The 17,884-nt window shown below is 44.7% G+C and overlaps 1 protein-coding gene across 1 annotated transcript in view; it reads right to left on the bottom strand.

The window, feature by feature from the left end:
• Window positions 1–17,884, bottom strand: part of TM9SF2 (transmembrane 9 superfamily member 2) — a 402,149-nt gene that overhangs the window by 235,389 nt on the left and 148,876 nt on the right. The window contains exons 5-6 of the mRNA XM_078657617.1: window positions 12,315–12,444; window positions 4,917–5,041 (exon numbers count right to left, since the gene is read on the bottom strand). Coding sequence (XP_078513743.1) covers window positions 4,917–5,041; window positions 12,315–12,444 — 255 coding nt within the window. The remainder of the gene's footprint in view (window positions 1–4,916; window positions 5,042–12,314; window positions 12,445–17,884) is intronic.

Below are 17,884 nucleotides of genomic sequence, written 5' to 3'. Positions count from 1 at the left end.
GTCGTCACTCACGGTTTGCTGGACGTCGATTTCCTCGACGTCGGACTCGTCCGCTTCTGACCCCGCCTCGTCGACCTCCTCTTCCTCCTGTTCTGGGTGCTGGTCCTCGAACAGCTCCGGGATTGCTTGTGACTGCATTCTCGATACCTTGTGTCTTCGGGCTCGACGGTTTCTAATCGTCGATTTTGAAGAAAATGCTGCACAGGCCTCACAGTCCCTGGATTCGTGTTCAGGGGACAAGCAGAGGTTGCACACTTCGTGTAGGTCCTTGTGTGGGAACTTAGCACCACACGTTGGACATTTTTTGAATGGAGTCCTTTCCATGGACTCCGGGCTGGACTACGTCGAGCTGGTCTTCTCGTAGTCGTCGTTCTTCGAAACGCGTCGAGATGGAATTGAAGTCGCGTTCGATAACAATACCGTCGAATTGGAAAGGGTTACGCGCCGAATATAACCTTCTTTATTGAAGTCGGTCCGGAGCGCTTCGATCCTCATCCGAACCCGATGGCGGAAAAAAACAATCTAAGGATGGAGCCGATGCCCATGCGCACTAACACCAAGAGGAGGAGTCATCTATGACGACAAAGACTTCTCCAGAAGAAAAACAAGTGCAATCATCCGAGCCCAACACCAGATGGCGATCTATTCATAAATGTACCATCTGCAGCCAATATGCCTCGAACACCATGATAGTTCCAGACCACCCATGGGACGCGGGACTGCAGATGACGACTCACTGAACACCTCTTTGGATACAAATCAGGGACTTACCCCTGCATACGCATTAACAGAGGAACGAGTCACCAAAGTAGTGACACAAGGGAGACAAGATGGAGCACCAGGCCCCAATGGCCTGCCACAAAGGCTATTTAAATCGGACATTCCTTTTTGGTCCATGGTGTTATTGAATCTTTTTAACTACACCCTGCGAAGATTGACAATCCCGGACTCATGGCGGGGCGCAATAATTCATCCCATCTACAAATCTGGCTCACGAGCTATGCCCAACAACTATAGACTAATTGCCCTACTGGACATAGAGGCAAAACATTTTGTAGGACTCATTCTGGAGGATCTAAGGCAATGGGCATAGGACCATGATCTGATTCCTCTAAACCAGACAGGGTTCGTTGCCAACTCAGGAACTATGATAAATTTACTGGCAGTTTCCACCATAATCGACAAAGCTTTATCAACAAACAGGTTGGTCTTCTGCTGCTTTGTCGATTTTAAAGCAGCGTTCGATAGAGTGCCCAGGGCGGCCCTTTGGAAAAAACTGACTCAGTGGGGCATTCCAAATGAAATATTGAACCAAATTATTCAACTTTACTCTGACACATGGGTCCGAGTGAAGCTAGGGTCCGGCTCGCATCTCTCGCGAAAAATCATGACCTCACGCGGTGTCAAGCAGGGTTGCGTGCTGGCCTCTCTCCTCTTTAACCTATTTATAGCCGACCTGCCAAGCACTCTAGACAAGGTAAATAGCCATCCACCCAAAATAGGAGGTGCGGCATTTTGTAACCTTTTATACGCCGACGATTTGGCCTTGATCAGCCTCACTAGAGTAGGGTTACAAAGGCTCCTTGCTGAACTATCATAATACACGTCTGACAACCAGCTAGAAATCAACATGGAGAAAACCCCGATAGTCCTATTTGGCAAGAAACACAATAGCGGCGGTGGCTGGTCAATTAACAATACAAGCCTTTCGATTTGTCAGTCATATAAATATTTAGGCGTCCATCTGGACGCAAGGGGCAGCTTCTCAAAGCAAAGCAGTGTAATTGCAGCTAAAACTACAGCTTTAGTGGTATCCTTAGCCAAGTTATCGAAGAAACTCTCAGGCCCAACCTTTGCCCCTTTATTAGAAGTTCTTAGAGCAAAAATTGGGCCAACACTTTCTTATGGCATAGAGATCTTTAAAGGCAAAATGAATACTGCCCTTAACAAATATACAACTAAAATCTACAGGAATGTACTTCATTTACCGAGCGTTGCCTCCCCTGCTCAGATCAGACTAGAGCTGAGATAAACCACTTATGAAGCCTCTAACGTCGGTACTTACCTTAAGCTATGTCACAAATTAAGACAGGCCGAACCAGGCACGCTAGAATCCCTAATATGGAAAGAAATAAACGAGACTAATCCAGGGGGAACATTTGGGCGCCTTTTGAATGATTACATTCATCAAATGTCAGCTGCTGATCTTTGGGCCCTCAACCCCAGTCAGACTGTTTTTAAAACCATAATCAAAAAATGCGTAAGACTGAAATCTCTGACTTCAGGCAAAGCTCTTGTCACGAAACGCAGTCACTCCTGGGCGGTAGTTAATTCCTACAAACGATTGACCCCTGCGGCCTACCTCTCCACGACATTTGCACTTTATCTAAAGCGCTGTCTGATTGCCCTAAGATTGGGAGATTGGCGCTTTCTCCAAAATCTTCCCACCTGGCGTCGCAAGAATGAAGACACAACATGCAGAGGATGCGGGTCAGCAACAGAAACAATCTTGCACGTGCTCTGCATCTGTCCCTCATTCAATCTCCAGCGCCGATGCCGGCTCAAGCCAGAATGGAACAGGCTTGGTATTCGACCTGCAGGCACTCCATTATCGCTGCTCTGTCTCCAGATAACATTGTTCTAAATATAAACCTGTCCAAATTTATTCAGCACTCTTATCGCAATCTAGATAAAACGGACATTGCTGAGGCCATATAGCTGATTGCTAAGACGGAACCTGCACTTTAATAGACCTTGCAATAACGGGGAGAGTTAATTTACAAATTGAAAGGTTTTTAACTAACATACTTACGGTTACATTTTATTCTTTTATCATCTTTTATTTATAAAACTGTACACAATGTGATTTGTGCAATCTTTTAAAGATATGTTTTTTTTATATCTAAATAAAGAATTACTACTATTACAGAGGAAGATGGTCCGAAGAAGGGTTAGGACTACATATCAACTGCCTCGAAATCCTGGCAGGATCCTTAGCAGTGAAATGCTGGATGAAGGACAAAATACAATGTTGTGTACTCCTCAAAATGAACAACATGTCAGTGGTACGATACATAAATCATCTAAAGGGCACGTAGTTGAAACCTCTGGCAGAAATGGCCAAGAACTTTAGGTCTTTCTGCCTACAAAATCAGATAGCAGTGATGGCAGAGTATCTGCTAAGCAAGCAGAATAAAATGGCAGACTGGCAGTCTAGACATTTCAAGAATTCCAGTGCATGAGGCTTCTACCATTGATTTTTGAGGCTGTCATAATGCGTGGGTTTCATGTCACATGGATCTATACGCATCACGACTGGACTACCAGCTTCAATGTTACTTCAGACTCTGAGGTAGGGGGGCAGATTCCTTCCTTCAGGAGTGGAGCCTGGAGACGCATTATGCTTTCTCTCATTCACAGTGATCAGCAGGGTGGCAGCCCAAGTAAGGAGACAGAAAACAACCATGATTCTTATCACTCTGATTTAGAGATCTTAATTGCAGTTCCAAGTTCTGATGGAATTTTCTTGGGATTTTCTAATCCCCCTTTCTCCCTTCTTCCGAAAAGCCAACTATTTTGTTTTTGTTAACATCAACACCTTGTGGAAGAGGGTTTCCTGACACTCATGGCGTGGAGGATTACAGGAGACTGTGGTCTCTTTCAGGCCTTTCCAGACAGGATCAATCCCTTATCAGAAAGGCCTGGGCAGGCAGCACGGTCAGAAATTGCAGAACAGCATGGAGGAGATGGTGCTGGAACGGGGTTTGGATCCTGTATGGACAAACTGTCCATATCCTAAATCCCTTTTGGAACTGACAGCCGAAGGAAGAGCTAACAGGTTGGTAGACAAGTTTAGATCAGCTAAACTGGCAGGACAAAAACCAAAAGACGGGATAGCTTTGTCTTAACATCTGTAGTATAAAGACCATGTTTCAGCAATAGAAGATGCTTGTTGATTTATTTTACAGTCAGTAAAGTCCAGAACTCGAACAAGGGAAAGCAGTTGGACACTGTAAAAACCTTAGCACATTTTAAGGACATGCTTTTTTTCAATAGCTAAATAAACCATTTAGTTACTTAGGGTATGCACGGTATGCACCCCACCCTCTTCTTGGTTGTCCTGAAAACAAATCAGGGGTCCTTATATACGTAGGGTGCATTGCGCTGCATCTTTAATGAGACACAAACGAGGACCGTGTACCTTCCTATATTCAATGTGCTGCCCACAGGGTAGACGCAAACTTGTAAAGTTAGTGAAAGGTTTAGCAGCTGTTTGAAGCAGACACATAGTCTATCAGAGAGCAGGAAGCAACTGACCTGCACATCAAAGGGGTTAGAGAGATGCACCTGCAGACGGGTGCAGTGAAGGACTATCCCTCCTGCAGGAGGTCTCTGCAGAAGTGAGAGATCCATGGACCCCCTTTCACCTCTATCAGAGGGCGCCATGGGGGGCACCCTCCTTGTGACGCACAGTCACTGCGCATCCTGAAGGCCTCTATACTTCTGTACCCACATCCATAACGGGGCACAGAGGCAAAGTTTTGCCTTTATTAGTATAGGACCACATACCCTTAAAATTGTGCAGGACTTTGTAGTATGACAGAAGGGGCAGCCGATGCTTGTGCGCCCCCCTTCTGTAATACTAAAAAGCCCAAGTGAAGAAAAAAAAAATGCACGCCCATTGCGCCCACGGTGAGCACCGTATGTAATGTGGTTGATGTGCTTATGAGTACACTGTAGAAGGTCCCAATTACATAAATACATTTAAATATCAAGAAGCAACCAATGCAAAAAACAACAGTATAAAGTATTATAGAACAAATAGCTACAATTGCAGCTCTTGAACTTGTCTTGGTGTGGAATCACGCAAGAAAAAAACAATTGACAGAAAATAGTTCTAGAATTTTGGTACTCACCTTTTTGGGTCTAGCTTAGCAGCAACCAATCTAGCTCCAAGGGCTTCATTTTCCACCACATGGTAATATATATTGATTTCAACATGGTTGAAGATGTAAAAGGTATCTTTGTCATTGAATTCAGACTAAAATAGAACAAACATTCATAATTAAGCAAATAAATAAAAAGCGGCCATAACATTTTGAGACTTATGACTGATGTCCAGGTTTCATTCAATTATGTCTATCAATAAAGTATGCATACGGGGGGGGGGGGGGGGGGGTTGGAGACAACAGATTAAAATGCACTGGGAAGCAGAGAGCGGTCACATCAAGACAAACATGATTAAATAAATGTTATTTCTTTTAACTCTTTTTTCCAAACCCATGTGATGTCCACAAGGCACCATAATTCCTTTACGCAGAACTGATTTTTATAAAGGTCTGAACCTCAGTCACCAAACTGGCCATTTATGCCCCCGGACAGCAAGGTTGACCTGCAGCTGGCAGACGGAAGGCATATATTTGCCAGTATATGTATCAGACGTTCGGGGCGAGAAGGATGCACGAGGTCAGGAGACCAAGAAACCTCAAGTCATCCTCACCAAGACACAGGATTGAGCCAGATACATCAGGATCATATTCAGAAAGTCCCAAACGCACCTCAGAGGAAAGGCCTTGAATGCCACTGTGTTCCGATCAGCCCAATAAAGGAAATTGTTTGTGTGAGGCTCAGGTGGGACTTTGGCTCGATAACAGAATGATGTCAGAGCACAGTTATCTTCCAGAGGTGGCCCACGACCGACTGCAGAGAGCCCGCCTTGAACAGTTAGTTGTCGAGGTACAGGAATACATGTTTCCTCAACTTTTGAAGATGGCTACCGAGCACCACCATCACTTTTGTGAACATTTGAGGGGTTGAGGTAAGATGGAAGGGAAGCACAGCAAATTGGAGGATCTCTGTCTCACTGTGAACCGCAGATAACTCCTGTGGGACTGCGGATAGGGTAAACCAAAATAAGCGTCCTGCAAGTCCACGGACACTATTAAGTCTCCAGGATCCAGAGAAGAAAGAATCTGAGACTGGATGAGCATTCTGAATTTGTCTGCCCTCAAAAAGTCATTCAGTGGGTCAGAGGTCCAGTAGAGGACTGATACTCTACCCATCTTTGGTAATAGGAAATAGCACAATTCTCACCCCTCTCCTCCATCAGAATCTGGCACCTGCTCAATGGTACCCTTGGCAAGTAGAGGATTGGCTTCTTGCAGGAAGATCACTGAACGATCCTCTCAGAAGATAAACAGGGCAGGAAGGAAATGAAAGGCAGTGCATATTTCCTTTGAATGATTTGCAAGACCTATCTGTCTAATGTGATGGATCTCCAGTGGCGGAGGAAATTTTGTACTTTGCCACCTACTGGCTGAGTATGGGCAAATTAATGCAGCGTGGCAGCCGCTGCACAGCAACCCACTATGAGCTGCTGAGCTTGCCCTGAGTGGGCTTAGTCTGCTGAAACAGGAAAACAATAGAATCTTCAGATTTGACAGTCAATGTCCTAATACCTTAGTTCAGGAAAAATAATCTGAAATAACTGGCCAACAAACAACAAGGTGAGCTGTCCCTGAAGTGCAAACAGCCTGACCTCAGCCCAAAAAGGACAATGTCTTCTACTGCTGCACAGGTGAGAAGGACTGGTGATGGCTGTAAGCTAGTGCCATGGAATTACCCTAATTTTTCTTTGCTATTGGTGGAACTGCTTTTGGCAGGAGACAAGAGTCAAAAGGATTGTGCCTTGGCTCGACTGTCCTTCAATCATTTGCGCACCTAATCATTCTTTTCACCCAAAAAATCAGTGCCTTCTAAGCATCACAGTAGTGCTAATAGCTCTGCCAAAAACAGTCTAGAGTGTCCAAACCCAGCAAACACAAAATACTTAGTGGTGTGTCCTGGACATCACGTATTGTTTAGCCAGCAAGGCTCTGAGGTCTTCTATGACAGCAAACAATATCTCCCTGGCTGTGTCCCATAAATAATGGATGTACCTGCACAGAAGGCACACAGCACTAAAGGATTGCAAGGTTAATTTAGCTGAAGGAAACATCATCTTACGAAGGCATTAATATGTGGAGGGCTGGTCAGAAAGGCATTAGACATTACTTTAGTTGTTGACTCCTCTACCACCAGCCTAGGGCGGTCCTATGTCACCTGGAAAGAGGGCTAGAACACTACATAGATCAGGAGATCATGAGAATATCTATGAAAGCCTCATAGAACGACCATTGTGGACTTGCAGGACCTGGCTAAGGATCACTTTTTTAGTCAACTTGCTTTAGGTTCAACAGTAGGTAACCGTTAATCTAACACTTCTGCTGCCCTTAATACAACTACTATCAAAGGGGCACTTTCTTCAGCTGGCCTATTGGCAAGTGCAGCTAAGTCTTTGGATATATATCTAGTCTACTGGCATTCTGTAAATCATAATGATGGGAGTAGGTCATAATCATCATCATCATCATCATCATCATCATCATCATCATCATCATTATTATAGGGGCGGGGGGATTGTGCATAACCTGAACTGCATCAGAGTTGTAACAGAATAATGTCTCCAGCTTTCATAGTCGAGGCAGATGGGGAGGATTTCAATCTGGATGCATTCTGACTGGTTGCGTTTTTTCATGAGATAGGACTGGAGTAGGCCAAAAGCTCGGGGTAGGTGACCAGCACTGGTGCCAGTGGAGTCTGTATTGGTGCTGACACAGAAGGTATTAGTGCCGACCCAGGGGCCAAGCTGGAAGTCTAAACTGCCATCAGTATAGACGCAAGAACATGTCACAGGAGGTCTGTAACCGCAGAGGGAGGGCCCACTGGAGAAAGTTTGAATGGAACCCTTATGGCTTGTGGGGCTAAACGTGCAGCAGAGGAAACCAAAGTATCTTAAAGAGCTGCACCAAGCGCTTCTTGAAAGCCTCTATTTGCTGTGGGGTAGACGATGGCCCAGGGAATTTGCAGCGCAACAAGGGCCAGTTCTGTATCAGAAGATGGTTGTGGGGCATTTAATTTCAATTGATGCCCTTGCACATTCATTGCCTGATTTTGAGTAGCATAATCAAGTCAATGGCCACTGACCTTCCTGGTACTTATGACGTGTCCTCATCTTCTCAGAAGACTTTTAGTGGGAAAGAGGCTTCTTGAATGTGATCTTGTGCTGCCCCCTTGACTTATAGCCGGAGCAGGATCTATGTTTTGACCGACGTCTTCTTATGTTCAGTGTCGCAGAGATTCATCTCTTGCTCCTGGATCATCTTCCAGTGCCTGAAGAACATTTATTGCATAACTGGAGCCTAAGCACCAAAGAGAGACACACAATGCGGTTTTGAGACCAACATCTTGCTCTTGCAGCTGTGGCACAGCTTGAATCCTATTGTTTTTTGGAGAGGGCCTCATTGCTGGCTCACTCCCTGGTAATTTTCGCACTCCTAAAAAAAACAACAAAGTTTGGAGCATAACTGTGACTTTGCATTGAGAGGCATGAAAGAAAGAAACTCAAGTCAACCCGCATGGGTGGCGCTTATATGAGGCTTCGATCCATCACTTTCTTGATGGTAGGAAATAATTTTATGGCAGTACGAAGCCACAGCGAAACCACATTGTGTTACACCTATCGAAGCATTGCAGGAAAATTCTCCTGATACAGTCTGATGCCTGGGAATATTTTAAAGGTGAGGTATCTGCAATAGGAAGGATCCATGAGAATACAGCAGATCACTCAATGGCCAACAGATGCATCAGACATGCCTAGATCACATTGTTTGTGGCTCATAGCTACGGAGGCAGGTGTAACCTATAACATGGGTGAAGAAGCCAGGGATCCAGAGGATTTATTGGCACAGGAGTGAATAAGGATGGCTGAATGGTACTTTGTTTTAACAGGCAACAACACATAGCCTTATCAAAGGAGATTACACATGCACGCACGCACACTATGTAGTGAAGAAGAGAACAAGGCTCCTCAAGCATTCAAAACATATCCTGGATTGTCTGACATTGGGGGGAGCCAACTCCAAATTGAAAATCATGGTCTCTGTCAGGGAACCATGCACAATATGGGTGAACCGATCCAAGCGGCTACTTGGCTGGAGGGATTTGGAAAATACCAGGTGCAAACAGGTATGGTGTATGGGAATGGCCAGACAAGAGGTGCCAGGAAGTTCTGTGATGTGCCAGAGTTAGGATGGCTTCTCCTGGGGTTATTTTTCCTGAGTTCTCAAGAGAGGAACAGAGACTTCAAGGAATTGAGGGCCCTATGCAAAGTTAAAAAAATAACTGTAGGTCTGCATCCAACCAAACAAGGGCTCCAGGAGCTCCAGGCTGAGTATGCAAAAGACCACCCCTCTGAGCAGGGTGACACCCAGCCAGAGGGAGAAGGAGTGGATGAGGAGGGTAATACTGATGGACCCCCCCCCCCCATCATTCCTAGGGAAGAAAGGGTCTCTGTACTGTTGACTCCAAGAGTCAGCCTTTGGGAGCCTGGGAACAACACAGGTGGACTCGGCCCCAGGGAATACATTGGGGAGAGCCCCAATGAAGAGGACAACTTCTTAGCAAAGTTGGCCAAGCGATTAGACCTTGAGACCAGACTCCTGGCTCTAGAAAAAGAAAGAAAAGAGATGGGCTTAGCCCCCATCTCTGGTGGCAGCAATACTAATAACAAGGATAGAGAGCAATCTTATGATCCTAAAATCCCCAAAGGGATTGTCCCTAAATTGGAGGAAGGGTGATGACATCACCAAGTGGTTCACAGCCTTTGAGAGGGCTTGTGATATCAGACAACTAAAGAAACCTCTCTGGGGGGCACTTCTCTGGAAACTGTTCTCTGGTAATTGCAGAGACATACTTCTGACCCTCTCTCGGCCAGATGCAGGGTCCTATGACCTCATGAAGAAAACTCTGATTGAGGGATTTGGACGAACTACTGAGGAGTATAGAATTAGGTTCAGGGGGCTCACAAAACCTAGACCCAATCCTGGATAGATTTTGTAGAATACGGAGTAAAGACACTGGATGGTTGGTTAACTGGACACATTGTGCATGATTTTACTGGACTTTATAATTTGTTTATGAAGGAACACATTTTGAGTAATTGCACAAATGAAAAGTTGCATCAGCATTTGGTAGACCTAGGTCTAATTTCTCCCCAAGAATTGGGAAAGAAGGCAGACCACTGGGTCAAGACTAGGGTGACAAGGACAGCCACTGGGGGTGACCAAAAGAAAGTGGTCACAAAACCTCCCTAGGGGAAAGGTGGTGAGAATCGCCAAGATAAAAAGTCGGAGTCTTCCAAAGGCCCCTAAAAACCTGTGCAGGTGGGTGGGTCCCAAACTACTCCCTATGTGCCTCAGTCCTGTAGGGGAAGACATTTTGATTTCAACAAGGCCTATTGTAACAACTGTAAGAAGCTGGGACATTTAACTGTAGATAGGAACTGCCCCTACAACAAAGCCCCTAAGGCACCCATTCCAGCTACTCCAGGGACAGTACATCTACAAATGGGATCAGAGGAGTGTCCAGAGCAAATCTGGGAATACACTCAAGCTAATCTAGTCTCCTTGGAGGACATGGCGTTTGCCAGTGTAACTGGGTGGCCACCCAACTGTAAAAAGTATTTACAATACCCTTCCATTAATGGGACTAAAGTAGAAGCACTGAGGGATACAGGTGCCAGCATCACTATGGTGAAGGAAATGCTGGTTTCCCCAATGCAATACCTGATTGGGAAAACTTACCCAGTCACCAATGCTGACAGCATTACCACCCAACGCCCTACGGCTATGGTGACATTGAATTGGGGGGAGGTTACTGGCCTGAAACTAGTAGTGGTCTCTCCACAACTGCCAGCTAACTGTCTGCTTGGAAATGATCTGGAAACCTCAGCCTGGACGGAGGTTGAGCAAGTAACCCATGCAGCCATGCTGGGTATCCCTAGACTGGTGTGTGTGCAAACCAGCGCACAGAGCAAAAAGCAGGGTGAACGAGTAGGTTTGGAGCCTGAAAATATGGCCCAACCAACCAAAAGAAAAAGAAAGAAGACTGGGGAACCAGCTTCTACACAGCAAACTTCTCAGGACCCCTCTCCCCAGGGAGAGGACTTGGAAACCCTAGAGGGAACTGAGCACATGGAGCATTACCAGGTTGGACTCCTGGGCCCATGGGGGACCCACTAGGGAAGAGCTGTGCCAGGGCCAGACAGACTGCCCTACTCTTGAGAGCACGAGGCAGCAAGCTGCTTCGGAAGCCAAGGGAGATGTCAGTGGTACCCACAGAGCATATTGGGAAGAGGGATTACTGTATGCCGAGGCAAGAGGCCCCAAACCTGGAGCTATCAGGAGGGTGGTAGTGCCACAGAAGTACAGGGAGTTCCTCCTAACTTTAGCTCATGACATCCCCCTAGCTGGACATCTGGGGCACACCAAGACTTGGGAAAGGCTAGTTAGTCATTCCTACTGGCCCCAGATGAACCAAAAAGTAAAGGAGTTTATGAGCTCCTGTGTTACCTGTCAGCCCAGTGGCAAGACAGGTGGTAAGCCAACTGATACCACTACCAGTGGTGGGGGTACCATTTGAAAGGGTAGGTGTGGACATTGTGGGTCCACTTGAACCTCCCACAGCCTCAGGGAACAAATTAATTCTAGTAGTAGTAGATCATGCTACTAGGTATCTGAGGCAATTCCCCTTAGGGTGACTACAGCGCCTGCAGTTGCTAAGGCCCTCCTGGGTGTCTTGACGAGGGTATGGTTTCCTAAGGAGGTGGTTTCAGACAGAGGTTCCAACTTCATGTCTGCTTACCTGAAACATATGTGGAAGGAGTGTGGGGTCCAGTACAAGTTCACTACCACCTACCACCTACAAAACAATGGTCTTGTTGAGAGGTTCAACAAGACATTGAAAGGTATGATTATGGGACTACCTGAAAAACTCAAAAGGAGATGGGATGTCCTGGTGCCATGCCTGCTTTTCCCTTATAGGGAAGTGCCTCAGAAAGGAGTGGGGTTTTCACCCTTTGAGCTTCTGTTTGGCCACCCAGTGAGGGGACCACTTTGTCTTGTGGAAGAGGGTTGGGAGAGGCCTCTCCAAGAGCCCAAACAAGACATTGTGGACTATGTGCCCTTCATCCTTTCTTATTAAAGAAACATATTTTAACGGTCAACTATCTTACCCAAACATGAAATACCAGGAAATTCAAAATCACAGTAAAAAAGCCCTAAGCTGAACTTGATTGATAGTGAAAGTACTGCTTAAGCATGGTATAAAACTATTCAAATGCGGTATGGTCCGCAAAGAGAAAAAACATACAAGAGTGTCATTGGTTCGCCTGTAAAAGCGACCTAATGAATTAAGATGTGACCTAATTAACTTACATTAATGACACAGGCATCTTTTGGATGTCCATCTTCGGTTACATAGCAACCGATGGGAAAACCAGGGTTGCAAAACCTCTGCCCATCTTCAACATCATAACACCAGGTAACTGGCATATTATCCACAATCCTGTAATTTGAATAATACATAAAAGAAAAAAAAGAAAACATAGGGTCAGCATGTTAGTTTAGCACCACAGTCAACATAATATATTTATAGCACCTACTAAACAAATACCAGGCATGCCAACTACTGTATCTTTTTGAAACAGCACACATTAGTGTAAATATGATCATAACAATTATATTCATAAGTGCTTCACTATTACAATATTGGGAAAGATACAAGATTAAAAATAATAAATTACTGAAAAATATTAATGCAAATTAATAAATACATTAGCTTTATATACAGCAACACTTGAAAGTCTTGAGTTTCTAAATAAACCACACATGCATTTACATATGGGACATTATATAATATAAATGTATATCTCTATTATTTTCCATGCACATGTATACCTTTTTATGTAGTTCTGCATCTACATATTACTTTACTCCCACTATAGATTTTTTTTTAAAAAGCACAACAAATTGAAAATATTAAATTCATCAACTCTTTCCAGTTCACTACTCTAGGTCTAATCCTATATCTTTCAAAATTTCCTCTACCTCAGACTCATCCCAAACCTCATTTTACTACTATGATCTCCAATTAACACTTTCTAGTCTCGTCCCTCCTCTATCCCTCCTGTATCCTATTCATTCCAACTAACAGGCTGGCATGTCCACGTTCCAATTAAGAGCTTATATTTCCCTATACTAATGCACCACTAATCCACTGCATGTTCCTAAGTAGTGTGCTACTCGCCGAAAAGTGTTTCAATGCCTTGTCATAGGCATATGCAGGGACAGTAAAGCACTATAGAAATACAATTACTTAACAGTAATCAGGTTTCCGAACCGGACGTGTGGCATTGAGATCAACTTGACCACCTACTCAGCGACGTCACAATAGCATGATCTACTTCTGCCGTGGAAATATTATTTGGCTATGGAGTGAACATGTATGTGTGTTCAAATTGGGGAGAGGATGTAGCCTCACGGTTAGAGCGGCGGTCAACCTAGGAGCTGGGGAACCGGGTTTGAATATCAGCAAGGACGCTCAACATCCTGTGATTCTGGTCAAATCACTTTATCTCCCCGTGCCTAACAAAAATGTATGTGTCCGTCTGTAACGCAACTGGTGCTCATGTAAAGCACTCGGATACCTTCAGGTCTAGTTAGCGCTATATAAAATTCATTTTTTTAAAAAAATTTTACAAAAAATTGTCTGTTGCCTAGTACCTCAGGCAAAAATAATTTTAAGAGATAGGATCAACACTTTGGAGTGGTGGTGGAGCAGGCTCCCTCCAAAGTAGTAACCAAGTGCCTTTATTAGGTCAAATACATTTCAATGAGGAAACCAGGGCTCGGTTTAGAAGCAGTGGCACAAAGCAGCAGACGTTCCCGCAGAGAAATAAAGGGGTGTTAACTGTTTAAGGAGCACCTAACCAACTATTAAGTCAAGAAAATCATGAAATTGCCAAACTAATTTAGGAAAAAAAAGAGACAAGTTTGATAATTGAGACAATCATAAAACAAAAAGATTGGATAAGGGGGAATTAGGAAACATTATATTTTTTAGTAACATGCTGAAACTCCTCAAATAGCTGGACTGTAAATCAATACTACAAGCGTATTACCACAAGCATCCATCAGAGGTCAATCTTGCATCAAAAACGAAAAACAGTTACCAGAAGTTCTTTGTCTCATACAGGTTGGAAAGGTTATGTGAAGGATCATATACATTCTAGGCTGATACACTTGATTTCCGCCGCCCTATGCTGAAGATCTTTGGACACTCTTAAAGTTCCAAAACTACAAATGATACCTTTTCAGAAACAAGGACCCTAAAAGAAGTAGGTGACAGGAGCAACAACTCACCAGCTAGGGCTCCAGCACAGTTATTCGTTCCCACTTTGGTTTTTCCCCTTTAATGATGCCTAAATGTTCCTTTATGTCCTTGGAATCCCTGGAGGCCAGCTGGTTTAACTCTCGAGAAGCACTTTCAGTTCTTGGCTACAAGTGGACGGCATACCAGGTCCCATCCCTTTCACTCAAGCAGATGCAGACTATGTGTTCATCCTCCTCTGACTTCTCAGAGTCCGGTTGTGTTTGAAGGAGATGGTGGTGAGAAGCCTTTTTTTAGGTCTCGCTACGAATGCAGCGCAGCTGCTTCGCTCGCGAAGACTCTATTGCTGTGGCTTTCGTGAGCAAAGGGAGACAGGAGGTGGCACGCGCGGACAGGAGATGTGCACTCCGTATGTGTGCACATCTCCTATCCGCACGTGTCACCTCCTGTCTCCCTTCAGCAGAGAAACCGGCGGCACAGCGCGCGCATCGCGTCGCGTGCTCGGACCAAACTCGAGTGTTTATTTATGCATAAAGTATGGCCAAGGAACTCAGTCCCTCGAAACCGGAGGCGCTAAAATATAGCGTCTATTGCAATACACGCGGAGAGCCAAAACGCTGTGATTAAAAGGTGTGGTGGCTTGGTTTGGCTGTGTTCAGTGTATCTACTTTGGAGGTGAATGTCGCAGTGAACACTCATGTGACACATTCATGCCGTGCAGGACGCACACCGATTTTAGTATCCACTTAACCTACAGAACAACCTCACTGGATTTAAAGTGAAACTTGTGACTTCTGCGGTGCAGCCAATCTAATCACCTAAAACGTAGATAAAATTATGCTAAAAAAACAACCAGCATGTCTGCACCAGTTCCATGAGCTCCGCACACGTGAAGTCCTCCCAGAGGTGCTAAAGAGCATCCAATGGGAAGCATAAAAAGACTGAAAGTCCCCTATGATTTCTGATTAAATAAACTCTCAACCCCCCCCCCCCCCCCGCCCCGCCACCCCGCCCGCACTGAGCGCAGAGAGGCTGACCCTGCTCCGCAGTTTTCATCCATTTATTCTCTATGGCCTTGTGAACAAAAGAGCTTGCAATTCCTGCTGCAAAACAGACATGTGCTCCTCTATCAGCTGCACAGATGGGGCAGGATACTAAGAAATGGCACAAGTTGGAGGACCCTTGCGTCCGAAGTGATGTTTGCAGTTGTGATTACTGGATGGTTGGGGAAATGAAGTACACACTGTCCCAGATGCCCTGAATGTAGCCTGCAGAAGCAGCAGCCCTGGCCATGAAAAAGCTGAGAAGGTTGTTGTGCCAGCAGCAGGGACTGGCGTTTGCGATATTGGAAAGCCCCAATGTAGTCATGAAAGAGGAAAATCTATTGAGGAAACTGCCTGGTAGAGACAGAAGAATCACTGAGAACACGTGGAGGTATGACTGTCCATTAAAGCTTTCCAGGGCAGAGCCCGCTTTCTCACCAAAGAGGCGAGCCGTCAAATGGCATGTAGTGTATGCCCATCAAATATGCCTGAACATCTCCAGAGAAGTCTGAAGAGCTCAGCCTGGCACTGAGCCGAAGTACCACACTCATGACCATTGCCCAGCTCATGCACTTAGTTGTGTCGAGGTCCTCAGATGTTTGGCAACCTAACTTCGCTGCCCTGGACAGCCTTCAGATTCATCTGGATGCAGTGGTCGCAGGCCCCATAGTCGTGCTCTGACTCCACAGACCACAGGCATATCTCGTCCTGTCTGTCACAGACATTTGTGTACGACAGATCCTACAAGGTTTAAACCCGGTCACTTTGGAAGGTAACATCTTCTTAGCACACTGGTGAAAAACAAAAATATTTTTGGGTGAAAAATACTTTAAAGTCGAAGAGAGTGTAGCTCCAGATCTGCATCAGAATGCATGGAAAAAAATGGGAGGCATTTATATTTGTTTCCACCGAGTACTTCCAGAGTAGAACAATGTCTGTACCGGTGCACAGGAGTGGTGCTTTTGAGTTTTTAGATCCAGTTCGATGCCTGGAAAATATTCAGGAAGTGAGGAATTTAAAGCTAGAAGCATCCATCAGAAGCAGTCATGAACTTTGAGGAAATGCTCCTCACAGGATATAATCATCTGCATGAACAGGTAAACTGTAAGGCGTGGAGTTGGAAGTATAGTATATACTGGCAATTATAATGAAATGAAAACTGCAATGAATTCCTGATGTTAGTCTAAATGCATTCCGTTCATATGAACACTTACCTGCTCTGAACAGCTTCCCAAAGCTCAATAACCTAAGTGTGAACACATGCTAATGATTCATCAGCTATCCACAGGAAAGTAACACAGGACTTACAGCACCACACCAACTCACTTTAACACAAAACTTCCTCTACCATAATCTGCACCAAATACCTAAACAAACAGGGACCACAAACCACATGGAAACAACCAAAAGAAAATTCAATTTCATCAGTTCAGCAGTAGACCACACCACATATAAAAATTATAGAACACTTCAAGAAGAGCATCAGCATCTTACTACGCAAAGGCTGAATCACAACCGCACACAGACTTGTTTGGGGGGGAGGCGGCGGGGGAGGCGGTATTTGAATAGAGCAAAAGCGTGACTAAATGAAACATTCACCCAGCAAAAATCCACAAAACATCCAAGGGTGACGGCGGGTGACCTTTCACAACTTACGGCACTATAGTACTCAATGTCAGCTTTATCTCCAAGTTACAAATAATTTTAACTACGAGTCATAATATCCTTCCAGTAACACATCAAACCACATGAAATTCCACCACTTCCCTTCATGCTACTCCCAAAGCAACTCCAACACACAAACGTACATCATATGACATTCAACTAGGGCCCAAACCCAACAACTCTAATCGCACCATACAAGACACCACATGATCATACATGACATCAACAATGGTGCTACACACACACTCCGCTCCACAACATACTAAATAAAATCATGAATCACTCACCAAAAAAATAAACACCATATCCAACAATACATCATAGAAACTGACCAGTCCCAAACCAAATACAGATCGCCCCAGAAAAATAACCTCCAACTACAACTTCTCACTGTGGCCCATGGCAGTGGCAGATCATCACATGCAAAGAGGATAGTCTACCATCAAAAGACACTGCTCCACAAAATATTATCTCAACACCCAAGCAGCACTTCACTTGGTCAACAGTTATTGGGCCATCAGAGATCCAGCTAACTAATAACTTAATAAGAGTACACACAAAAAAACCCCTAAGAGAGAGCGCACACACAGCTTAATATAAGTACACACAATAATACACATCAATAAAGCGCACAAGGAGCAATACAACGCAAATCAGTCACCACAAAACCCCTCATCGTATTAACCAAATCCCACCCCAAAGCCAAATTCTGACGTTCATCATGTACACTGTACAGTCAACAAGACATATTGCTCCCAGCAAACTAAGCTAGTTCTATACGCGCCATGCCTAATTTGTGCATAACTGTAGAAATGTCGTTTTAGAAATTTTTAAAACTATGGTTAAGGACTCAAAACAATTTCAGAGTAGTAGTACCATCCCTATTGACATGTTCTCATCCATTTCTT

This window comes from Lissotriton helveticus, chromosome 8 (genome assembly GCF_964261635.1).
Source record: "Lissotriton helveticus chromosome 8, aLisHel1.1, whole genome shotgun sequence".
Taxonomy (NCBI): Eukaryota; Metazoa; Chordata; class Amphibia; order Caudata; family Salamandridae; genus Lissotriton; species Lissotriton helveticus.
Note: the sequence above shows the minus strand (reverse complement) of the source record. Positions and strands in the feature narration are given on the sequence as shown.